Genomic DNA, 26,778 nt, shown 5'->3' with positions numbered 1-26,778 from the left:
ACGTCCAGCACGAACGCTGGTCCAACTGAGGCGCCAGGTGGAAATGGCATGGCAAGCCGTTCCACAGGACTACATCCAGCATCTCTACGATCGTCTCCATGGGAGAATAGCAGCCTGCATTGCTGCGAAAGGTGGATATACGCTGTACTAGTGCCGACATTGTGCATGCTCTGTTGCTTGTGTCTATGTGCCTGTGGTTCTGTCAGTGTGATCATGTGATGTATCTGACCCCAGGAATGTGTCAATAAAGTTTCCCCTTCCTGGGACAATGAATTCACGGTGTTCTTATTTCAATTTCCAGGAGTGTATTTCCAGGACTGTGGTGTCCGAGCCCGGTGAACTGCCCCGGTTACATCAGATGTACCCAAAGTTGACATCAAACGACACAGAGCTCACAAGAATCAACAAACGAGTGAGCCTACAATACATTTGCTCGCAACCCTAGCCAAAAAACGAGTGCCTCAAGGCGCCTGCATGACTTCTATTTATAATTTTGTTAACATTTACCTACAATGAAAATTACAATTTTATGTAAAATCACAATTAAAAGTTAAACCGAATATGAGCTACACATTGCTAAAAATTTACAGTCTCAGTGCTGAACAAGGTGAAACTATTTTCAACTTAGTTACGAGCTAATATAAAATTTTCTAACTAATTATGTTACAGGTAACAATTACATTTCTAAATTTATTTATAACAAATCAACTAATGCCTGAATTTTAGTGCTAACATATATCGCAGATTCATTTAACGTGCTTCATTTATATGTTTTATTTAAATTGTTGTAGTAATTTTATACTGATAGGTTTACTGGTACATCCTAACCATGTGGTACATTTCTTTCGATTAGTTACAGTATCAATCTCACATTTATATTATGTTTCTCACATAAGAACAATGTTAATCAGCAAAGCATCGTTTTCGAATTATATGTATAGTGAAATAGTGTTTTTTTTTTTTGTATGTAATTTGGAAACAGGTCAATTTACGATTGAACAATTAGAACTGGTGCTTACCTTTAATGCTCTCCGAGGGGTTCTGATAGGTAGCAATGAGATACAGTAATATTTCAATGCTATAAAATGGTGTGCAAAGTGGAGAAATTAGAACATTTCTGACGTATTTATCTGTTTCGGTTCAGTAGAGGGGTGAGAGTGGCAGAGGCAGCCGGAAACATTTGCGTCGTGTACAGGGATAATACCGCAGGGCAGAGCGTGGCGAGAATACGGTTTTCTCATTTGAGGACGATTGTTTTGACATTAGCAACTCTCCACATTCACAAAGACCGTCACGGTTTGACAAATATTGTTCGAACACATTCATCCACAATGACCCGCGTCAGTGTACTCGATAACTGGCAAACGTGATGAACTGTGATCATTCCGTGGGAAGGTTCAAAAGTCAGGTGTACGGGTACCGTATCACAAAAATCGCCTTGTTACACTGACACGAGGAAAAGAAAGGAACGGTCGAGCCCAAATAAAGCGGTACAAAGACCGGCGCATATCCACAAAAGATAATGTTATGTGTCTGGTGCAACAGCATTGGTGTGGTATACTACAAATTTACTTCCCCTAGGTGTAACCGTCACTTACTGTAAACAACTGGGACATCTTGCAGATACAATCCGAGAACAATAACCCCGAAGACTACGTGAAGTGATACTACTCCAAGATAACGTCCGTCTACGTGATCTCGTGCATTCACTTTTCCGTGTTTTTTCACCCTTTATCAAACGACCTTCAGGGAACTTCCTTTCTGAAAAAAATGTGCTCCGAACATATGTCGATGAGTTCTTTGCCTCTAAACTGTGTGGTTTCTACATCCCTGATGTTGGCAGCACTCCGTCTTCAGGCTATAAGTGGCCCATCGGAACCATCCGACCGCCGTGTCATCCTCAGAGGAGGATGCGGATAGGAGGGGCGTGGGGTCAGCACACCGCTCTCCCGGTCGTTACGATGGTTTTCTTTGACCGGCCCCGCTACTATTCGGTCGAGTAGCTCCTCAATTGGCATCACGAGGCTGAGTGCACACCGAAAAATGGCAACAGCGCATGGCGGCCGGATGATGATGATGATGTTTGGTTTGTGGGGCGCTCAACTGCGTGGTTATCAGCGCCCGTACAATTTCCCAACCTTTGCTCAGTCCAATTTCGCCACTTTCCTGGATGATGATGAAATGATGAGGACAACACAAACACCCAGTCATCTCGAGGCAGGTGAAAATCCCTGACCCCGCCGGGAATCGAACCCGGGACCCCGTGCTCGGGAAGCGAGAACGCTACCGCGAGACCACGAGCGGCGGACGATGGCGGCCGGATGGTCACCCATCCAAGTGCCAGCCACGCCCGACAGCGCTTAACTTCGGTGATCTCATGGGAACCGGTGTATCCACTGTGGCCAGGCTGTTGCCATTGATGCTAGCACACTGTTGTAAATAGTGAAGGAGAATAAATTATTGAGGACTAAAGTCTATGTTGTGTTTATTAAAATTATGGAAAAGAGCTACAAACTTATGCACCGACCCAATACATCCATATTAATGGCACATACGTATATGAATTCACATTGACATCTGATCGTGTCTTTTGGGTGCTTCACTATTTTTGTTAGGCAGTGGGTATTAGGAGAAAAACAGCTTCTTTAAAAAGCAGTTTCTTTACTTCTTCTTTAATGCTAATCAGATGCTTCTTTTATCTAATACTTTTTAAAAATTATGTAAGTTTACACAGATTGCTATGACCTATTTATTAACTGACAATGTCAAGTTCTGTTTAATCGAAACAGTCTCCTGTATGTGGTATGTACACCCCTCAGTCCAAATATTATCATAAATTGTATGCACAGCAACTTATGAGATATCTTTGTATTTTGTTTACGAGTATCTACCAAACTTAAATTCCTTCCTACTACCTTTGACCTTATACTCCCTCTGATGCAGTGTTCCCTGCCTTCATCTTGTCTTCCCCACAGGTGGGTCGCTATTATCCTGGGTTTCGGGTGTCCTATCTTCCTTTTCGACCTTACCAAATTTTACCTGTCCCTTCCCCATGGAAGGAACTATTATTTCCAAAAGGTAGGCAGTGTATGTATTTTTATTCGTGTCTATCATCAGTGATGCCATTTCTCGTGAGGATAAAACTACTGGCTGGCAATATTGTCTCATAATTTTAAAGTTTGGTCAATACACCACTTTGCCCTACTCTGCCTTCTTTCTTCCAAATATTTCGTATTGATGACTCTGAAATGATGGAAGTCACTAAAATCAACCAGAGTTTACATTTTCACTTGCAGCAAGTGCATAGTTCCTCATCAGCCTCTCTCAGTCCAACATCATTACCCAAGAAATTTTAACACTCTTGCAAATTTTCCACACGTGTTTATGTGAGACAGTAGTATACGCCACACACCGTATAGTGGAGATGCTGAGTAGCTGATAGGCACAAAAAAAAAACTCTCACAAATATGCTTTCGGCCAGCGAGGCCTTGTGCCCAGTGGTTAGAACCTCTTCTTAGATCTCCAAACACCACTCGCCCCACAACTTCTCGATGATGGTGAAATTTAGAACTTCAGTTCCATACTGAATGAGCTGCCAGACTGCAGAATCTCACAAAGAGGGCTTCAAAATGCTTATTTTTGATACAGAACTGTGGGCAGTAAAGGAAGAACTTGACAACAGATTACGGGTTCCAGAATGAGATTTTCACTCTGCAGCGAAGTGTACGCTGATATGAAACTTCCTGGCAGATTAAAACTGTGTGCCGGACCGAGACTCGAACTCGGGACCTTTGCCTTTTGAGGGCAAGTGCTCTACCAACTGAGCTACCCAAGCACGACTGACGCCCCGTCCTCACAGCTTTACTTCTGCCAGTACCTCGTCTCCTACCTTCCAAACTTAACAGAAGCTCTCCTGCGAAGCTTGCAGAACTAGCACTCCTGAAAGAAAGGATATTGGTAGAGCACTTGCCTGCGAAAGGCAAAGGTCCCGAGTTCGAGTCTCGGTCCGGCACACAGTTTTAATCTGCCAGGAAGTTTCAGATTACGGGTTGTTTCCAGAACAAATCTTTCACTGACCAGTGGAGTGTGCACTGTTTAGAGAAATAAAACTGTGTGCCCCAAACTCTGCCTTTTTTGGGCGGAGCTCTTACCGATTCGGCTACCCTGGCACTAGTCACAGCTTTGGTCGTGACAGCAGCTCTCTGCCACTTTCCTTCCTCCAGTGTGTCGGCAGGGTACGCTGAAGTGCTTCTGCCAAGTGACTGATTAATTCTAGAAACTTCAGTGTTCAAAAAAATGCAGAACTTTTGAAACAATACGTCAACTGGCAGAGGGAGTACACTGTGGCTACAGTGCGCCTAGCGCTAGTTTTAGGCGACAAACTGCCGTCATCCTAATTTTGCTGTGTTTGTTGTGCCTATCTGCGACTCAGCCGAGCTACAGCCATTGAAGTGAGCAGATACACATGCTGCTTGTTGGACGATTGACTAAGTGACAATGAAAGAGCTTCAGAAACACTGCGTGTGTGTGTGTGTGTGTGTGTGTGTGTGTGTGTGCGAGAGAGAGAGAGAGAGAGAGGGGGGAGGCGGGAGAGAGAGAGGGGGGGAGAGAGAGGGGGGGGAGAGAGAGAGACAGAGAGAGGGGGGAGAGAGGGGGGGAGAGAGGGGGGAGAGAGAGAGAGAGAGAGAGAGAGTGAGAGAGAGGTGGGGGGGAGGGAGGCAGGGAGGGGGTGGGGGAGTGTTGTGTACATAGTTCCGCGTAGTCAGCGCGTACACAACTTTCCCACTAGAGCGCGCCCCGCTAAGCACAACAGTGCAGGCGCAGCGCTCGTCCGTCTCCGCACTACGAGATGGCGCTGCCATAGAGATGGACCAAATTCTGCTTCCACCGATCCGCATATTAATATGTCACGCAGCCAATGAGATTGCTGCTAACGTAGAACCCTTTCTCCTCGCGGATCACACTCGCGTAGTGATACCTGAATGCACGAGGTATTATAACGAGTGTACAGACCTCCGATAGGTCAGTCTGCATTAGTCTGTAGTCAAGTTTCAGTCTGCGCCTAATAAGATAATCATATTCCTGAACATAGCCATGAAGAGAAATGTATAGACACATTGTCAAGTATCAGAGATATGTGAGAATAAGATTAACGTACCAAGACCAAAGGAACTTCAGATTGTTAATTGTAAACAGCATCCAGAATCAAGTTAAGTAATTTCTATGCTTTTTATTATTTTAACAAATGTGTGTGAAAATTAATCAAGTACTGTTTAAAGTCGGTCACCGTCAATCTGCTACTCTAAGCGTGCAAGTGGCATTTCTATCGTCTGACCTAACGCCAGAAGATAAACACGCCACGATAAGACCACGAGACATATTGCTGACACTCGCCTACTTTGTTAGAGCGACAAGTCAAATAATCTGATGGTGTGTGTACCGAAGGTCTTACAGTACGCACACCACAGGGAGGGAGAGAGAGACAGAGAGAGAGAGAGAGAGAGAGAGAGAGGAGGGGGGATGGGTACAATTTTGTTACAAACTTAGCACAACTTTTAGAGATATGGGGGACTGTATGAGCTGCATGCAGTGCTAGAAGTGGTTTCAGCAGTTTGAATGCCTTCTACATCTGACGACAGAGTCGAGAAAGTCCATCCCACGATTTGTGGAAATCACTGTCGAACGGTTCGAGAAGCTGGTAAGGTGCTGGGCATCAGTGTAATATCACACAATCAAATTTTGAGCGGCAAACCACACTCGGATGTCACGTCACGATAATGTAGCGGCTCACACATCACTCCGTGTCTACAGCTATCTGAGAAAACGTCAAACAACTATTCCCCAGGCCTAGCCCCAGCTGACTTCTAAATCTGAAGAAGGACTTTGTTCGACAGTCTACTCTCTGATGTGCCCATCTGCCCCTAAACATCTACTCTGTGTGGTGAGAAGCAATCTATTCTAACTCATATTGTTATTATTCCATCCCAGATTTTTCACTGTTTAAGACCAAAGATTAATTTCTGGCATCTGATTGTTTTTCTACACATATAATTTTCTCCTTTAATTTTAGCTACATGTAATTTATTTTCCTTCATTTGTTTTTAAAATGCTATTTTGCCTTAATGTCATCTCTAACTTTTAATTACTGGATTCTATTTTACAACGAATTACGAGCTATCGTTATACCGTTACACTGGTTTTGAAAGTCACATTTCTTCTAGTAAGCACAGAACATTTCACGAGTCGACATTTTTAACATCAGTGAAATGTTGTGAAGTGGTACTAGGATTCAGGTGGTCAGCTCGAGGCATTTACTTGCACACTAGAGTTGCATTAGTGCACAATCCAAACAAAATGTAGGCCCGATTGCAGAATTAAGGCAGACTGGATAACATGGGACTCCAATCTAGTAATAGGAGATATGACTGAATGCAAAGAAGTTACAACATTTTCTTTGTATTTAAAAAAGTATACTTCTACAATTTTTTTACATCATCCACATTGCTACCCCCATGAACTATGGACCTTGCCATTGCGTGCCTCAGCGATACAGATGGCCGTACCGTAGGTGCAACCACAACGGAGGGGTATCTGTTGAGAGGCCAGACAAACGTGCGGTTCCTGAAGAGGGGCAGCAGCCTTTTCAGTAGTTGCAGGAGCAACAGTCTGGATGATTGACTGATCTAGCCTTGCAACACTAACCAAAACGGCCTTGCTGTGCTGGTACTGAAAACAAGGGGAAACTACAGCCATAATTTTTCCCAAGGGCATGCAGCTCTACTATATGATTAAATTGATTAAATGATGATGGCGTCCTCTTGTGTAAAATATTCCGGAGGTAAAATAGTCCCCCATTCGGATCTCCGGGCGGGGACTACTCAAGAGGATGTCGTTATCGGGAGAAAGAAAACTGGCGTTCTACGGGTTGGAGTGTGGAATGTCAGATCCCTTAATCGGGCAGGTATGTTAGAAAATTTAAAAAGGGAAATGGATAGGTTAAAGTTCGATATAGTGAGAATTAGTGAAGTTCGGTGGCAGGAGGAACAAGACTTCTGGTCAGGTCACTACAGGGTTATAAATACAAAGTCAAATAGGGGTACTGCAGGAGTAGGTTTAATAATGAATAGGAAAATGGGAATGCGGGTAAGCTACTACAAACAGCATAGTGAACGCATTATTGTGGCCAAGATAGATACGAAGCCCACACCTACTACAGTAGTACAAGTTTATATGCCAACTAGCTCTGCAGATGACGAAGAAATTGAAGAAATGTATGATGAAATAAAAGAAATTATTCAGATAGTGAAGGGAGACGAAAATTTAATAGTCATGGGTGACTGGAATTCGAGTGTAGGAAAAGGGAGAGAAGGAAACGTAGTGGGTGAATATGGATTGGGGGAGAGAAATGAAAGAGGAAGCCGTCTGGCAGAATTTTGCACAGAGCATAACTTAATCATAGCTAACACTTGGTTCAATAATCATAAAAGAAGGTTGTATACATGGTAGAATTCTGGAGATACTGCAAGGTTTCAGATAGATTATATAATGGTCAGACAGACATTTAGGAACCAGGTTTTAAATTGTAAAACATTTCCAGGGGCAGATGAGGACTCTGACCACAATCTATTGGTTATGAACTGTACATTAAAACTGAAGAAACTGCAAAACGGTGGGAATTTAAGGAGATGGGACCTGGATAAACTGACTAAACTAGAGGTTGTACAGAGTTTCAGGGAGAGCATAAGGGAACAATTGACAGGAATGGTGGAAAGAAATACAGTAGAAGAAGAATGGGTGGCTCTGAGGGATGAACTATTGAAGGCAGCAGAGGAACAAGTAGGTAAAAAGACAAGGGCTAGTAGAAATCCTTGGGTAACAGAAGAAATATTGAATTTAATTGATGAAAGGAGAAAATATAAAAATGCAGTAAATGAAGCAGGCAAAAAGGAATACAAACGTCTCAAAAATGAGATCGACAGGAAGTGCAAAATGGCTAAACAGGGATGGCTAGAGGACAAATGTAAGTATGTAGAGGCTTATCTAACTAGGGGTAAGATAGATACTGCCTACAGGAAAATTAAAGAGACCTTTGGAGAAAAGAGAGCCACTTGTATGAATATCAAGAGCTCAGATGGAAACCCAGTTCTAAGCAAAGAAGGGAAAGCAGAAAGGTGGAAGGAGTATATAGAGGGTCTATACAAGGGCGATGTACTTGAGGACAATATTATGGAAATGGAAATGTAGATGAATATGAAATGGGAGATACAATACTGCGTGAAGAGTTTGGCAGAGCACTGAAAGACCTGAGTCGAAACCAGGCCCCCGGGAGTAGACAATATTCCATTGGAACTACTGACGGCCTTGGGAGAGCCAGTCCTGACAAAAGTCAACTATCTGGTGAGCAAGATGTATGAGACAGGCGAAATGCCCTCAGACTTCAAGAAGAATATAATAATTCCAATCCCAAAGAAAGCAGGTGTTGACAGATGTGAAAAGTACCGAACTATCAGTTTAATAAGTCACAGCTGCAAAATACTAACGCGAATTCTTTACAGACGAATGGAAAAACTGGTAGAAGCCGACGTCGGCGAAGATCAGTTTGGACTCCGCAGAAATGTTGGAACACGTGAGGCAATAGTGACCCTACGATTTATCTTAGAAAATAGATTAAGGAAAGGCAAATCTACATTTCTAGCATTTGCAGACTTAGAGAAAGCTTTTGACAATGTTGACTGGAATACTCTCTTTTAAATTCTAAAGGTGGCAGGAGCAAAATACATGGAGCGAAAGGCTATTTACAATTTGTACAGAAACCAGATGGCACTTACAAGAGTCGAGGGGCATGAAAGGAAAGCAATGGTTGGGAAGGGAGTGAGACGGGATTGTAGCCTGTCCCCGATGTTATTCAAACTGTATATTCAGCAAGCAGTAAAGGAAACAAAAGAAAAATTCGGAGTAGGTATTAAAGCCCATGCAGAAGAAATAAAAACTTTGCGGTTCGCCGATGACATTGTCAGAGACAGCAAAGGACTTGGAAGAGCAGTTGAACGGAATGGACAGTGTCTTGAAAGGAGGATATAAGATGAACATCAACAAAAGCAAAACGAGGATAATGGAATGTAGTCGAATTAAATCGGGTGATGCTGAGGGAATTAGATTAGGACATGAGACACTTATAGTAGTAAAGGAGTTTTGCTATTTGGGGAGCAAAATAACTGATGATGGTCGAAGTAGAGAGGATATAAAATGTAGACTGGCAATGGCAAGGAAAGCGTTTCTGAATAAGAGAAATTTGTTAACATCGAGTATAGATTTAAGTGTCAGGAAGTCGTTTCTGAAAGTATTTGTATGGAGTGTAGCCATGTACGGAAGTGAAACAAGGACGATAAATAGTTTGGACAAGAAGAGAATAGAAGCTTTCGAAATGTGGTGCTACAGAAGAATGCTGAAGATTAGATGGATAGATCGCATAACTAATGAGGAAGTATTGAATAGAATTGGGGAGAAGAGAAGTTTGTGGCACAACTTGACCAGAAGAAGGGATCGGTTGGTAGGACATGTCCTGAGGCATCAAGGGATCACAAATTTAGCATTGGAGGGCAGCGTGGAGGGAAAAGATCGTAGAGGGAGACCAAGGGATGAATACAGTAATCAGATTCAGAAGGATGTAGGTTGCAGTAAGTACTGAGAGATGAAGAAGCTTGCACAGGATAGAGTAGCATGGAGAGCTGCATCAAACCAGTCTCAGAACTGAAGACAACAACAACAACATTGTATTAACTGCTCTGAGGTCTTAAAACTGGTAATGTTTAATTGAGTTGTAGAAGAATGAACATCAGAATTCAAATTATGCTTGTGCTAATGATACAAACAATACCAGCTAAAATAAACATTTGTAACACAAACACAAACACACACACACACACACACACACACACACACACACACGTCAGATACAAACCATCACCCAATGTATGCAGTGTGGGGTAGCCAGCGAACCAGCACTAAGAAGAGGTCAGAAGCTAACTTTATTTCATCTGCCAGAAACATGACACCCAGTCTTTACTGCAGAGCGAAAGGTAGTCTGTGGCACACGCTCACGATTGGGGTATTGGCCTGACTACACACAGAGTGCAGCGTTCTTTGCTTGTGTCACTAGTAGGGGAAGGGGGGGAAGAGGGGGGAGGGTGACAAGCCCATTACCCCAATCACTTTTTACCTCGGGGAAAATCTCCGGTACTCATTCGGTAGCTATGTGGGTGGACTCGCAACAATCCCGGAGGGACTGGAACGGAAAAATTCCCGTCGCTATTTTGGGACTGAACCCGGGACCTATACAGTCTAGTGCTCCATCAATTTTACCTCCACGGCCACAGAGTAAAATCAGTCTATCTTACCGATTACCTCGTGAATGGTAAGAAAACTGAATGTTATTCATATGTTCTGGATCAACTGAATGCGTTTAAACATACAAAGAGACTTGGGCTACATTAATGGGAAAGAGGGAGAGGGACAGCTTTTCCTCAGTGACAACAGAATTGACCTTAAAGATGGTTTGAGAATGGGAAGTACCAATTGTGAGAATATCCATGCTGCTCTCCAGATTTTGTACACTATTGCTTCAACCTTTCTCTCACCTAACAAACCTGGTGAAAGTGTGTTGTGTCCCACTATATCCACATACACATATCCACACTCTGCAAACCACTACCGAGTGCATGGCAGACAGTCCTCAGCACGGTTCCACATGTTAAGAGTTGCCATCCATTCCAATTATGTGCAGAATGTCAGCTCAAATGCCTCTGTGTGTTGTGTGAGCTTGCCTTTGCAGTCTTCTACAGGGTGTTACAAAGAAGTACGGAGAGAAAAACTGTACTTCACATATACAGGGTGTTACAAAAAGGTATGGCCAAACTTTCAGGAAACATTCCTCACACAAAAAGAAAAAAAATAACGTATGTGGACATGTGTCCGGAAACGCTTAATTTTCATGTTACAGCTCATTTTATTACATCTCTTCAAATCACATTAATCATGGAATGGAAACACACAGCAACAGAACGTACCAGCGTGACATCAAACACTTTGTTACAGGAAATCTTCAAAATGTCCTCCGTTAGCGAGGATACATGCATCCACCCTCCGTCGCATCGAATCCCTGATGAGCTGATGCAGCCCTGGAGAATGGCGTATTGTATCACAGCCGTCCACAATACGGGCACGAAGAGTCTCTACATTTGGTACCGGGGTTGCGTAGACAAGAGCTTTCAAATGCCCCCATAAATGAAAGTCAAGAGGGTTGAGGTCACGAAAGCGTGGAGGCCACGGAATTGGTCTGCCTCTACCAATCCATCGGTCTCCGAATCTGTTGTTGAGAAGCGTACGAACACTTCGACTGAAATGTGCAGGAGCTCCATCGTGCGAAGCACATGTTGTGTCGTACTTGTAAAGGCACATGTTCTAGCAGCACAGTTTTCCTTGTGCTGTGTCAAAACATATGTTTTTAATGTTTTCAAATTTTTCTGTGCGTAGACCGTCAAATCCTGCATATGTCCAAGCAAATCTGAACATGTCCTGGAATTTTGGAGAGCGAAGTTGATTATGTGTGAGTGCCTGAACTTTGATAATTGTCTGAAAATGAAAAATTAAACTCGTCATTTGAGGGAAGACTCGAACCAAGGACCTCTCGTTCCGCAGCTGCTCACGCTAACCACGGTACCACGGCGCTCCTGAGCTCAGATTATACTTGATTGCCTATCTTGCGCTTGGACTACTCAGTTTGTCTATTTTGCTTATTTTTTTCATAGTTTCACACAACTTCTTCCTGTTTTATCGATTGAGCTGTGTTCAGTTTTTCAAGGCCTATTCACTGTGACAACTTATAACTAAATCTGAGGGGGGTGCGATGGGGAGGTTCCCTTGTAAGTACAGTCCTTGTAATAACACGCTCTCACCGTAGCCAAACAACAATCCATGATACACCTCTCCATTCTCCTTTGCCTACTCTCGGTATCTCACCGTGGAGTCTAAGTAACCTACCCTTCTTTCTCAACCTTCTACAATCTATCCCTCTCTGCTGCTCGAGACACACACTAACAGTTCTGAAAGCTAGTCTGTGTGTCACTTTTATTTTAAATGTGTCTGTCGACAGTATTAAACACTTTGCCTCCAAAAGAATTCTGTCGGATAATTTATTACGTATCTCGATAGAATTTTCATTTCGTATCATTAATAGATCTTATTTCCGTGAAACAAATATCTGATACTTTTATCACAGCTCCTCAGGCAGTAACAAAGATGAGATGTTCAAAAGTGTAGTTTATAATGATGAGAACAGACAGTGTTAGACTTGAATCTTCCAAGTTTTGGCGGGGCAAAGACTGTTCCATTAAGTTTCGGGTGTGCAGCCGCAAGAAATCTCCTTCTTCTTCTTCTAATATTTCGGCCGTATAACGTTCAGCCATCTTCAGAGTGAGCCGCAAGACTGCCGCTCCAGTGCTCGCTTCTTCCCTTTATACTCGTGTACCGCATGCGGCCACAGATGCAAATGCGCCAAAGACGTTGGTCGGCGGCAGACACGTGCATAATGCCCGAGTTGTATCTATGACTCCGCAGTCGATCTGTGTTGGCATATCGATATATCATTGTGGGCTGCACTGTGACGACGTCTTTGCGAGTTTATTACAGCAAGTGCCGCATTCCATGATTCATCAAGATTGAAACCACTATCTCTATTAGTTAAATTCGTCGTCAAGCGAACTTCGATTGCCTCCTTCACTATTGAGTCCCAAAAGGATGATGTAGTTGCCAAACTTTCGACGTTGTCATACAACATACTGTGACCATTATCAATACAGTGCTCTGCCACTGCCGACTTGTTAGGTTGTAAAAGTCGTGTGTACCTCCGGTGTTCTGTACAACTTTCTTGGACAGTACGAGTTGTTTCTCCGATGTAAGAAAGGCCACATTCACACGGAATTTTACAAACTCCAGATTTTCGGAGCAGCAAATCATGTTTCACGGAGCCCACGAGTGCAGCTGTCTTGGGTGGAGCACGAAAAATCACTTTCACTTTGTTTCTGCCGAGAATGCGTCCTATTCTTGATGAGAGGCTACCCACATATGGCAGGATGGCCATCGATTTAAAATTTTCTCCGTCTTCTTCTCCTTTCTTTGTGGCCTCTTTCGGTTTCATTTTGAGTGCCCTCTGTATTTGTTGTGGAGAGTACCCATTGTCTTCAAACACTCTTTGTAAGTGGCAAAGTTCATCTTGCAGACTGCTTTCGTTAGAAATAATATGCGCTCTGTGAGTCAAAGTTCGGATAACACTCATTGTCTGGGCAGGATGGTGGCAGCTATTTGCACGTAAATACAGATAGCTGTGCGTCGGCTTCCTAAAAATAGGACGCATTCTCGGCAGACACAAAGTGAAAGTGATTTTTCGTCCTCCACCCAAGACAGCTGCACTCGTGGGCTCCGTGAAAGATGATTTGCTACTCCGAAAATCTGGAGTTTGTAAAATTCCGTGTGAATGTGGCCTTTCTTACATCGGAGAAACAACTCGTACTGTCCAAGAAAGATGTACAGAACACCGGAGGTACACACGACTTTTACAACCTAACAAGTCGGCAGTGGCAGAGCACTGTATTGATAATGGTCACAGTATGTTGTATGACAACGTCGAAAGTTTGGCAACTACATCATCTTTTTGGGACTCAATAGTGAAGGAGGCAATCGAAATTCGCTTGACGACGAATTTAACTAATAGAGATAGTGGTTTCAATCTCGATAAATCATGGAATCCGTCACTAGCTGTAATGAACTCGCAAAGACGTCGTCACAGTGCAGCCCACAATGATATATCGATACGGCAACACAGATCGACTGCGGAGTCATAGATACAACTCGCGCATTATGCACGTGTCTGCCGCCGAGCAACGTCTCTGGCGCATTTGCATCTGTGGCCGCATGCGCAGTCGCGCGGTACAACAGTATAAAGGGACGAAGCGACCACTGGAGCGGCGGTCTCGCAGCTCACTCTGAAGATGACTGAACGTTATGCGGCCGAAATATTAGAAGAAGAAGAAGGAGATTTGTTGCGGCTGCACACCCGAAACTTAATGGAACGCTACTCGACTTGTACACATCAATCCACATAATTGATACGACATTATAAAAATGAGATACTGATGAACACTCTCATATACCCCCAAGATCATGAGGTGAACCCCACCAGTGCCAGAATGTGGAGCCTGTAGAGTTTGGAACCAGTAAGCTTAGTACTGGAAACAAAATTTCACTTCGGAAAAGGCACCAGTAGTGCACAAGCAGTCCAACAGAGCCATGCTGATGTTAGAGAAGGAAGCGAAAAAAAGAAAATTAAACTCGACTGCCAGTGTGAGACAATCTACACAGGAAGAAGAATGTCGCTTTCAAAAAGTTATTGGCTACAGAAAAGTTACGAAGAAGAGGAAAAGAATTATTATTTTGCCGCATTGCAAATAAAATCGTCACAGAATATCGGTTAATATCTAGGTGAGACAGCCTACACTCTGCGATAGGTCGTCACGGTGTTAATGGGAGGTTCCCATGCGACGGTATTAATCCAGTGCGGCAGAGGGTGGGAGCTACAGTTGCCGCCTGCACGGGGAAACCTACTTTGTCGTCAGCCGGCTCACTGTGTCCCCTCTCCCCGCGCAAACCACCACCACGACCACCACCACCACCAGCAGAGGGGGGCAGCCCCCGCACCGACACAGCGGGGGAGGACGGCACGGATTTCCTGCGGAACGGTTTGCGCAGCAGAGTGGCGAAGTGGTGGCGCACCTGCTGCCTCACCAGCGCGAACGTGGACTCGGACGTGCGCCGCTCTCCTCCCTGAAACCCATCACACAGCGGCTACGGGAGAGTGGCGGGGAGCCGTGGCGCAGCGTGGGACGCCGTTCGCCAAAGGCGAGGATGTGGGGAGGGTTAGAGCTGCAGACAGACAACTCACAGAAGTGGAACACACACGGCGGTAGTCAGTACAGGTTCATTCGCAGCTACTTTTGGGGTTTCAGAAGACAACTGCGTGAAAACTGCGAGACTTTCAGAAAAATGGACACATCACATTTGACAGAGCTTATCTCCGAGCTTCTAAACCAAATTACGGCTTCAATACGGACAGTGTCTGTGGCACACAAATGTGAATACGGTCGTCCAGCTCTCGCCCTGCACGATCCGACATTACATTTGGGAAACTATCCCTCCCTGCAACTCTTTCCTAGTGAGTAAATCACACAGAATTAACCCTAGGACGCCTAAGGAGGGGGTTCGTTGAATCCACAATTTTTTTATGTCCTCTGCTTTTGCCCAAGTAACTTTCATACTACATTTTCCCTTTAACTTATTGTTTGTTGGCTATTTTATGAAACGTTAGTGTCAATATATTTTATAGAAAATTCCTGCTTTGAAAGAAAAAATAAATAAACTTATTATGGGTCCAACAACCCCCCCCCCTTTGGCTTCCATGCTATACAAAATTTCCCTTAGTAGGATTTCGTATTTCTCATCTCCACAACAATGTAAGTTAGTTTCTTGTTGGTTGGTATTCTTAATATTCACAACAATCGGTTTACTTTCAGAGGAAGTGATTGTTGCTGTCAGTCAGCTGTTATTTATCCTGCAAACTTGCAGTGAGTTAGTGCAGTTCCCAACAGGTAGGCCTCCAGTAACTTTGGTGTGCTACACAGCACAAATGAAACCAAGAAAAACTTACTGATGTTGTCAACAATGCACCAAGATAAAGGCACTGTTGGAGGAGAGAAGAATAAAACTGAGATAAATGCGTATTATAATTCAACTAAAGGTGTAATTGATACCATTGATCAAATGGCACGTATGTACACCTGCAAGAGGGGAACAAAGAGATGGCCTCTATCTGTATTTTACTCTCTCATCGACATTTGTGCTATCAATGCAAACACCATATTCATCCAGCAACATCCGAGATGGAATGAAAAGAAACACAACAAACGGAAACTTTATCTTCTGCAAACTGGGATGGAACTAGTGAAATTGCAGGTAGAAGAAAGAAGTGCCAATGCAAGAGGGTTATATAACCAAATTGTTCAATCGATGGAGACTATTCTACAAAAGAAAATCAAAGAAGTGACAACAGAAGCACGTCAGCGCCTTTCAGGAAAAGGTCGGTGCCATATTTGTGTAAGAAAAGCTAAAACAAAGAAGCAGAAGTACAACACTCTAAGTAAACCAAAACAGTATTGTGGACAGTGTCACAAACATGTGTGTAACACACATTCAGAAGAAATTGTGAACTGTGTCCCTTGCCTTGAAGTTGAGGACTCAGAGTAGTCTATTGTATATGAACACATCTGTATTTTGTATTGTACTATGTCAATTTTTTATTCACTCAATCCAATATTTATAACAATTAACAACATTTATAAACCGATGCCTTACTTAAAATACATAAACCATTTTAAAAGTTGTAATTTTTCGTCAGTAAACTTATTTAATACCTGTGGGCTCGCCGAACACCCCTCCCCCCTTAGGCATCCAAATTAGAAAAAAAGGCTTGGGCGTCCTAGGGTTAAAGGGTTAAGCCAGGCGACTGTGGCAGCCACTGAAGAAGAGAACAGTCACGACGAGAAGAACGTCCGAACCGGCAACGGTGCAGTTCGGCACTACGGTATTCGTGAACATCTGAAAGAAAGTGCAGTAGAGCACTGTTGCAGAATGAAATCTCCACTGACTTGCTGTAATTCTGGCACAAGCTATTGCTGCAGCATATCCAGGTACACCAAACTACAAACATAGAAAAAAGTTTTGCATCACTTCAGTCCCGAGAGTTCCGGAACCTGTACAGAAAATTGGAATAGAGATCGACATAAACATCATTTCCACCCTTTTTACTGGTCACGAAACCCACACATTGCACGTTGTACCACCATAGAGCGAGACCTTCAGAGGTGGTGGTCCAGATTGCTGTACACACCGGTACCTATAATACCCAGTAGCACGTTCTCTCGCATTGACGTACACCTGTATTCGTCGTGGCTTACTATCCACAAGTTCATCGAGGCTCTGTCAGTCCAGATTGTCCCACTCCTCGATGGCAATTCGGTGTAGATCCCTCAGAGTGGTTGGCGCATCATGTCGTCCATAAACAGCCCTTTTCAATCTATCCCAGGCATGTTCGATAGAGTTCATGTCTGCAGATCATGCTGGCCACTCTCGTTATCCTGAAGGAAGTCATTCACGAGATGTGCACGATGGGGGTGCGAACTGTCGTCCACGAAGACGAATACCTCGCCAATATGCTGCCGATACGGTTGCACTGTCGGTCGGAGGATGACATTCACGTACCGTACAACCGTTACGATGCCTTCCGTTACCACCGGCAGCGTACGTCGGCCCCACATAATGCCATCCCAAAAGAGCAGGGAACCTCCACCTTGCTGGACAGTGCGTCTAAGGCGTTCGGCCTGACCGGATTGCCTCCAAACGCGTCTCAGACGATTGTCCGGTTGAAGGCATACGTGACACTCGTCGATGAAGAGAATGTGATGCCAATCGGGACTGTGTCTGTGATACAATATCCACAGTTAACGTCTATCTTCAAGAGTTCTGGGAACCGGGCTGATGCAAAACTTTTTCTTAATGCATGTAGTTGCAGTTTTCTCCACAAAGAAAAAGAGTAAACTTTTGAAAAGGACACAGTAGAAAACGTGTTTACTTTATGCAAATAACAAACGTGTTCCACAATCTCATGTGGATCTCCTATGCCCCAAACATGCGCATTATGGTAATTCACTTTTTCAGGGGCTCTGTTACTGAAAACCAACTTCTGTGAAAAATCGTCTTCCTCTAGTAGCCACTGCAAATCATTGCAAAAGTCATAACGAAGTGCACTGTCACAAGTAATCGGCACATCTAACAAGTTCAGCTAGTGTGTGTTTGCATAGAGCAAGCCAGACAGTCGATTGTGGTATCTGCAGATCTCTGCTCACAGGTCGTTTATTTCTTCGGGCTTCTGTCGAATGATTCCTGCACCTCATCCACCTTCTCTGTTGACGGTTCCTGTCAGCCTTTTGCCTTCACACTACATATGTAAAAAATCTCACACAGTGTATTGTACCACCCTCGATTATTTTGTGTGTCGGATCTTTTACCAGATAACTGGTACGAAATCACTGAACTGTCACAACTGACTTACATTTAGCACAATCAAAGTCTTAAAATGCATGCATCGCTCCATTAAACAGCATTCGGATCACCTCAACCCTAGTAGTTTGCTCATCAACTACGCCACACCGCATATTACGAATTGAAACTTGGAGAACTGCTCTATCCACCAGTATGTGTCATTTTCCTGTATGGCCTGTAGTTATCCCACAGTCATCTCCTCGATCCCCAGAGGTACCCTTCAGTGTACCAGCACGTCTGTCGTGTGTGAGACGATGTGTTGTTCACACCTCACTGGAGAAACAAACACAAATGTAAAGAAAATACGCAGCCACTGACATCAGTGGGGCACGCTCAGAGCACTGGGATACAACTTATACAGAAAGGTTTACGGAGTACACAGAAAGTATTCGTGACCACTTCTGCTGCATATCAATACACAGAAAGATTTTGGGGATACACAGAAAGCATTTGTGAGCACTTCCGTTGCATATCAATATAGCCTACAGATACTATGTGTGAGAACTGTGCCACAAACGAACAGGAAAATCTGAACTAGACGATCAAAGGACAGACAAAGCACAACACACAGTACCGCAACGATGCCAACATAAAAGTGCTTTCTGTTGTTGTTTATTTTGTCACTAGTATGTGAGAGAAATAAAAGTTATACAAATGCGCTGTGTCTGTCCGAAAGAACAGACACCACGCACAATCTGCAGCTGTGAAACGTAACTCGAAGGGGGATCACTGCTGTCAGCTGTAACGGGACGTTTAGCGGAGCCGGCGGCAATGAGGGAAAATGTGTACCGGACAGGGATTCGAACCCGGGACCTCCCACTCACAGGCAGGTGCAGTAACCGCTGCGCCATCTGGGACACGGCGTTATCCCGACAGTACACACTACCTCGGTACGCACACTCCCACCGTACGCCACCTACCTGCAGTCCCTGCCCATTGTACTCCCATTCACTACTCAGAAATTCCCACAGGAGGTAGGACATTGTGGTGCGCGTACTGTAAGACCTTCGGTAGACACACCATCAGATTATTTGGCTTGTCGCTCTAACGAAGTAGGCGAGCGTCAGCAATATGTCTCGTGGTCTTACCGTGGCGTGTTTATCTTCTGCCGTTAGGTCAGACGGTAGAAATTCCACTTGCACACTTAGAGTAGCAGATTGACGGTGACCAACTTTAAACAGAACTTGATTAATTTCAAACACATTTACTAAAATAATAACAAGCATAAAAATAACTTAACTAGTTTCTGGATGCTATTTACAATTGACAATCTGAAGTTCCTTTGGTCTTGCTACGTTAATCTCATTCCCACATATCTCTGATACTTGACAAAGTGTCTATTCATTTATCTTCATGGCTATGTACAGGAATATGGTAATCTTATTAGGCGCACACTGAAACTTGACTATAGACTAATGCAGACTAATGCAGACTGACTAATCGGAGGTCTGTACACTCATTATAATACTTTGTGCGTTCAGGTATCACTGCGCGAGTGTGGTCCGCGAGGAGGAAAGGTTCTACGTTAGCAGCAATCTCATTGGCTGCGTTACATATTAATACGCGGATCGGCGGAAGCAGAATTTGGTCCGTCTCTAAGGCAGCGCCATCTCATAGTGCGGAGACGGACGAGCGCTGCGCCTGCGCTGTTGTGCTTAGCGTGGCGCGCTCTAGTGGGCAAGTTGTGTTCGCGCTGACTACGCGGGACTATGTACACGACAGACATATTTGTGCTTTCACACTGAAAAAAAGGGGATCCACTGCCCAGCTAGGCTTACCAATCGTACAAATGCACAGTCCCCATCCAAAAGATACAGCCACGTCTCAGATGGCACGACAGTTACTGCACCGGCCTAGTGAGCCGGATATCCCGGGTTCGAATCCCGGTCCGGTAGGCCTACACATTTTCGCTCGTCACTGCCGATTCTGCTTAATGTCCCGCTGCAGCTGACAGCAGTACCCCTCCTTCGATTTACATATAAGAAATAAAAATGTTAAATAAATGAAATGACTTCAAGTTAGTACATATCCAGAAGGGTAGACACGGACATAGATGGGATTCACTGTTTCAACTTTAGGAAAAATAACAAGTTTCATTGTCAGGGGAAATACACGTTAGGTAGGCAAAGTTGGAGGTAACACAAACGTCTATATATTTAAAAAACCACATAGTAATTAATTAATCTGTATTCTAAATTATTTCTAAGAAATGAAATTATAGATGTCCCAATCATCTATTCATTTATATTTAATTATTTATGTCCTGTGACAGGTCCAGGGCAAGTCAAATGTTAGACATTACTATGAATGTTCTGTCCTTATGTGTTATCTAATTAGCAGATGTATTTTTAATCATATCATTTCAAGCATAAGAATTTTACATAATTTATCAAGATAGATATTTGTCTTAAGTGTATTTTCTAGTCTGCAAATACATATAAATACATCACGAGTTTACTCTAGAGTCGTCAAACTTTGATCTGTAACAAACAACTTCAGTCTGTCGTTTAAAGGGTAGCTTACCTCCCAGTTTGATGCAGCCTGGTAGGCTGTTGCACCATTGTACTTCACTCAGTAGGTCCGTCTGTCGACAGGAATCCGTTGGGGTTCAGGAGTCACAAATGTCAGGACAGCTCCCCGTTTTACAATACACGCACAGTCGTTCGGTCGATTAGTGTGCCAAGTTTCTAGATATTCTCCCACAAAATAAAAATTATTATTTGAACGGACACGGAAGGTTCAGGAGTTCTAATGTAGAGAATAATGGATGACACGTGTCTCGTTTCTTTTTGTTTCAGATTATTCTGCTAGCACATTCCCAATTTTGAATATATTTTCACTGCAGATCGAATTACCCTCGAATGACCGGAAACGGCAAACACGTATTACGCACCTGTTACACTTAGGCATCAGGGAACCACAAGTTTGTTAACGGAAGGAAGTGGGGAGGTAAAAATCGTAGAGATGAATACAATAAACAGATTCAAATCGATGTAGGTTGCGGTAGTTATTTGGAGATGAAGAAACTTGCTCAGGACAGAGTAGCACGGAGAGCTGCATCGAACTACTGTGTGGATTGAGGACCACAGCAACAACATCAACATACTGTCTGTCCGTTACAGCTCACGTAGCACATAAGGCCGGTATTACACTATCAAGTTTCTTTGCCAAAGATATTTGATGGTGTAATAGGGAACTTTGTCAAATGTCGTCCAATATTTAATCAAATCTTGGGCCTCGCTGTAGATTTGATCAAAGAAATCGCTTGTCTTCTGTTCACTGCAATGTGACATGTTACCGCATGGGGCGCTAGCATCGCTGCAGCATTCTGTCGTCCGTAGTGTTTTTATAAATATTGCCGGTAAATACAATTGATGTGTGCCGACAACTACAAAATTAATAGAGATGTATGAAGCTGATGAGGCGCTTTACAACGCGAGGCACCCTGAATACAAAAATAGATTAAGAAGATTGGAGACCTGACCTGACCTGACCTGACCTAACCTAACCCTCTCCTGTAGCAAGGAATCGGAGTGTTACAGTGAGCCTGTCTTCTGCAGATGTGGCAGTTCTTAAGTGACTATTGTGCTTTGTGATATGAGGATACACTTCGCTGAGCACATACAGAAATTTATGCTCATCCATTCTTAAGTAATTGATGTACGACTTGACGTCCTTCACTATAAGCTCACGTAACAAGTTTTGTTGAATGCTTGCATCGAGTCGTCGTAAAACCCACGGCTTCACCCATGTATGTTTCCTTTTTTTTCTCCCGCTTCTCTTCCGCATATGCACACAGTGCAATTATGGTACATGCAACTGCTGCGGTTAATAACAAGTTGTTGTCAGCCATCTTGAACTTTGACGAAAAAGTATGATGACAGTGTAATACCCCTTCTAGCACAACACCAAAGATCTTCGTCAAAAATATCTGACGGAATATTTGATCACATCTTTGATCAAATCTTTGACAAAGAAATTTGATAGTGTAATACCGGCCTAATCCACACTTTAGCGGTAACAACCTGCGTCTGAATGTTCCGCTTTAGATTGTTCTGCAACAAATTGAAAGCGAGGTTGGCAATTCGCAATGAAACCACAAAAGAGTATCCTCACTACGTGCTGCACTGACAAATGACAAACTCCGGGGTAGCCACGCCTTCTAGAGCTCCACTGTAATGCCACGATCGACGGCCTACTTACGGCCGAGCAGAGGAACACATTCGACGATCGAGATGACGGCGTCGTCTCAGATAGGCCGTCGACGTATTTAACATCTCGGGCAGAATTAATGTGAATGTTACGTCAGTTATTCGTCGAGTGAAGTGTCTCGTAAGCTTATCTGTATCGAGTGATACTTTAATAGTCGGAGACAGTTATAAATACTGACAAGGGAACCTCACCATCGCACCCCCTCAGATTTAATTACAAGTTGGCACAGTGGATAGGCCATGAAAAACTGAACACAGATCAATCGAGAAAAGAGGAAGAACTTGTGTGGAACTGTGAAAAAAATAAGCAAAATATACAAACTGAGTACTCCATACGCAATATAAACAACATCAAGGATAATGTGAGCTCAGGATCGTCGTGGACCTGTGGTTAGCGTGAGCAGCTGTGGAAGGTGAGGTCCTTGGTTCAAGTCTTCCCTTGAGTGGAAAGTTTAATTTTTTTATTTTCAGACAATTACCAAATTTCAGGCACTCACACATAATCAACTTCGCTCTCCAAAATTACAGGACGTGTTCAGATATGCTTGAACATATGCAGGATTTGACGGTCTACACACGGAAAAACTTGAAAACGTTAAAAACATATGTTTTGACAGAGCACAGGGAAAACTGTGCGATTGTGAATCTGTTGCATTCATTTGTTGCAGTTTATGTGACAAACTCTTATGTTTTCGTCACTTTTTGGGAGTGATTAAAACGTCCACAAGAAAACCTAAAGAGGGCAAGGTAGAAGAAACATTTTACCCATTTGCCAAGTGTACAAGTTAGGTGGGTCGACAACATATTCCTGTCATGTGACGCACACGCCGTCACCAATGTCGTATAGAATATATCAGACGTGTTTTCCTGTGGGGGAATCGGTTGACCTATGACCTTGCGATCAAATGTTTTCGGTTCCCATAGGAGAGGCACGTCCTTTCGTTTACTAATCGCACGGTTTTGCGGTGTGGTCGCAAAACAGAGACACTAAACTTATTACAGCGAACAGAATCGTCAAGGAACGAACGGACAGATCATAACTTTGCTGCGAAAAATAAAGAAATTAAAGTTTTCACTCGAGGGAAGACTTGAACCAAGTACCTCTCGTTCCGCATCTGCTAACGCTAACCAATTTTTTTTTTTTTTTTTTTTTTTTTTTTTTTTTTTTTTTTTTTTTTTTTTTTTTTTTTTTTTTTTTTTTTTGACCACGGCGCTCCTGAGCTCACTGTATCCTTGATGTTGTATATCTTGAGCATGGCCTACTCAGTTTGTATATTTTGCTTATTTTTTTCATAGTTCCACACAACTTGTTCCTGTTTTCTCGATTGATCTGTGTTCAGTTTTTCAAGGACTATCCACTGTGCCAACTTATAACTAAATCTGAGGGGGGTGCGATGGGAAGGTTCCCTTGTGGGAACATTCCTACGGAAATGGATTGTACGAATTACCTAAATATTCGTATCCGTATTGTAATAAAGTGAACTAATATTTGATATGTTACATTTCCACCCAGTCTCCTACTGGACTGCACGAAAGAATACGCGGTTGTGCTGGCAGAATATACATAATTTAGGGAAAAAGCTAACGGATCGACAAACAGTGGAGATATCGAGTCGTCGTCAGACACAGAAAGTGGACTGAAGACTGTGCCCGCTTCTGGACGAGTCCTTTTCCTGGGCCAGACTGCACGGGCACCCTGTGCTGAGCACACACACACAGACCAGTGTGAGGAGGGACCACTGGACAGGTGTCGGTCTGTTGTAGAATTTTGGTACTCGTTTTATGCTTTTGTATTAATAATGTTTCTAAAACGAGAAGATTAGGGTTTAACGTCCCGTCGACAGTGTGGTCGTTAGAGATGAAAAATACGGGGGCACCGAACATTTACAAAGAGGGGCAGGATGTAGTGTCACAGGTTTGTTTAATCCGTGTAAGCCTACAGAGAAATGCTGAAACCCTGAACTAGCAGATGCTCGAATGTGGATCCCACAAGAGCCTACTGACAAAAGTTCGAAAATCAGTGTCGAGTTAAGAGTTTAGAGCTCCTTATGTACCACTCCTATGGGACTGGGACTGGGAAAACAGATTAGATTACTTGCAGTGGACACAGAGACATGTAATAGGCATTCTTTCCGGCACTCAATATGAGTGGAGCCGAAAAAATTCTACGATGCGTTCAAAGCTACAGGTAAGTACCCCGTGACGAGTACTTCACTGTGGTTTGTAGACATAGGTTAATATAGAACACGAACGGCACGAGTCCCGACACAGTTCCTGTGGAACATTCAGAGGCACTTGTACTTATATCAATGTCTCTCCATTCGAGATACGTGCCGCATATTTCCTACCGAGAAACTCTCAACCGAGTTACAAATTTCTTTTAACGCCATACGACTGAACTCTAATTAACGAGTGCCGGTGCGGTTCTCCAGTGAAACGTGTAACAAGACAAAGTGAGAATCCCCCCTCACGACGCATTCGGGAGGACGACGGTTCAATCCCGCGTCCGGCCATCCTGATTTAGGTTTTCCGTGATTTGCCTAAATGCCGGGATTGTTCCTTTGAAAGGGCACGGCCGATTTCCATCTCCGTCCTTCCCTAATCCAAGAGACCGATGACCTCGTTGTCTAGTCTCCTACCCAAAAAAAACAATCCAATCCCCCCTCCCGAACCGGCCGAGTGTAGGAACGCAAATGTCTACACCGCCACGGGGCTTCCGAAAAGAGAAAGATACTTAAAAACTAATAATTTAGCATCCTGTCTCTAGCATGTCAACATCTAGTCACACATTCTCCCCCGAGCCCATTATTAGTGAAGGTTCGGTTTAAACAACTTCGTAGGTTGTTATGCAGATACTATAACTTTATCGCTCTGGTTATCGTCGGTGTACTCCGTGTTCCTTTGTTTGTTGTAATGTCGGTGAAGGCTCAGCTCATTTTTTCACTCTCTGTTATTAGAATATATCTCATAGTTAATATTTAACCAGGTTTTGAAATCTGAGGATGCCCCCCGCAAGTAAGTACCGGGTGATCAAAAAGTCAGTACAAATTTGAAAACTGAATAAATCACGGAATAATGTAGATAGAGGGGTACAAATTGACACACATGCTTGGAATGGCATGGGGTTTTACTAGAACCAAAAAAATACAAAAGTTCAAAAATGTCCGACAGATGGCGCTTCATCTGATCAGAGTAGCAATAATTAGCATAACAAAGTAAGACAAAGCAAAGTAAATGCTCAATATGTCCATCATCATTCCCCAACAATAGCTGTAGTCGAGGAATAATGTTGTGAACAGCACTGTAAAGCATGTCCGGAGTTATGGTGAGGTATTGGCGTCGGATGTTGTCTTTTAGCATCCCTAGACATGTCGGTCGATTACGATACAGTTGCGGCTTCAGGTAACCCCAAAGCCAATAATCGCACGGACTGAGGTCTGGGGACCTGGGATGCCAAGCATGACGAAAGTGGCGGCTGACCACACGATCATCACCAAACGACGCGCGCAAGAGATCTTTCACGCGTCTAGCAATACGGGGTGGAGCGCCATCCTGCATAAACATCGTACGTTTCAGCAGGTGTTTATCAGCCAGGCTGGGGATGATGCGATTCTGTAACATATCGGCGTACCTCCCACCCGTCACGGTAGCAGTTACTGACGTTTTGCTGTCCAGCGCCATCTGTTGGACATTTTGTGAAGTTTGTTTTTTGTTTTTGTTCTAATAAAACCCCATGTCATTCCAAGCATGTGTGTCAATTTTTCATGTCCATTATAATTATCCGGGCTGTTATGCCGTGGTCGGTTGATGAATTCTGTGTCAATTCCCAACGTTTCGTCTCCGACTGCGGGAGGCATCTTCATGGGGGTCTGTAGCTCGATGGGAGGTCCAACACACCCTCTGGCTCGCTACTGACTGCCGCTAAATTCCGTGTCCGCGCCGCGGCGTGACGTCACGTGTTTTGAAAACGTCAGTGCAATTGGCCGCTGTCCGTCGCCGTCGATCGCCGTTGCCATCACCCAGTAGTGGGCGGGTGGTACACATCTTCTTCAACACCGGCATCCATATACCGTTTAATTTCACGCCCTCCTCCTTACGATTGGAATTATTAGGGTGTTTAGCGACTTCGATTGCCTCTCTGTAGAGCCTTTCGTAGTATCCGCTTGTGGCCGCTAGTATTTGCGTCACCTCGAAACGAATATTGTGGTTCCCTGGCTGGAAAGCATGCTCCGCAACAGCTGATCGTTCCTTTTCTCCTCTTCTACTATAGCCCTTGTCCTCTTCCAAACGTTTAGAAACAGTTCTTTTAGTGGTACCCACATAAACATCTCTATAGCTGCATGGGATCCTATACACTCCA

At 43.7% G+C, this 26,778-nt stretch overlaps 1 protein-coding gene and 1 non-coding gene across 2 annotated transcripts in view; both read right to left on the bottom strand.

Moving 5' to 3' along the window:
* The window catches only part of LOC126109821 (tyrosine-protein kinase Fer), a 611,311-nt gene that overhangs the window by 114,924 nt on the left and 469,609 nt on the right, over window positions 1–26,778 (bottom strand). Inside the window, exon 8 of the mRNA XM_049914879.1 lies at window positions 14,659–14,877. Coding sequence (XP_049770836.1) covers window positions 14,659–14,877 — 219 coding nt within the window. The remainder of the gene's footprint in view (window positions 1–14,658; window positions 14,878–26,778) is intronic.
* Trnal-caa (transfer RNA leucine (anticodon CAA)) lies at window positions 3,762–3,836 on the bottom strand. Its single transcript has one exon. It is a non-coding gene; the product is annotated as a tRNA-Leu (tRNA).

Source organism: Schistocerca cancellata, chromosome 12 (genome assembly GCF_023864275.1).
Source record: "Schistocerca cancellata isolate TAMUIC-IGC-003103 chromosome 12, iqSchCanc2.1, whole genome shotgun sequence".
NCBI classification, from domain to species: domain Eukaryota; kingdom Metazoa; phylum Arthropoda; class Insecta; order Orthoptera; family Acrididae; genus Schistocerca; species Schistocerca cancellata.
The sequence above is the reverse complement of the archived record's forward strand: the minus strand, read 5'-3'. Positions and strand labels throughout refer to the sequence as shown.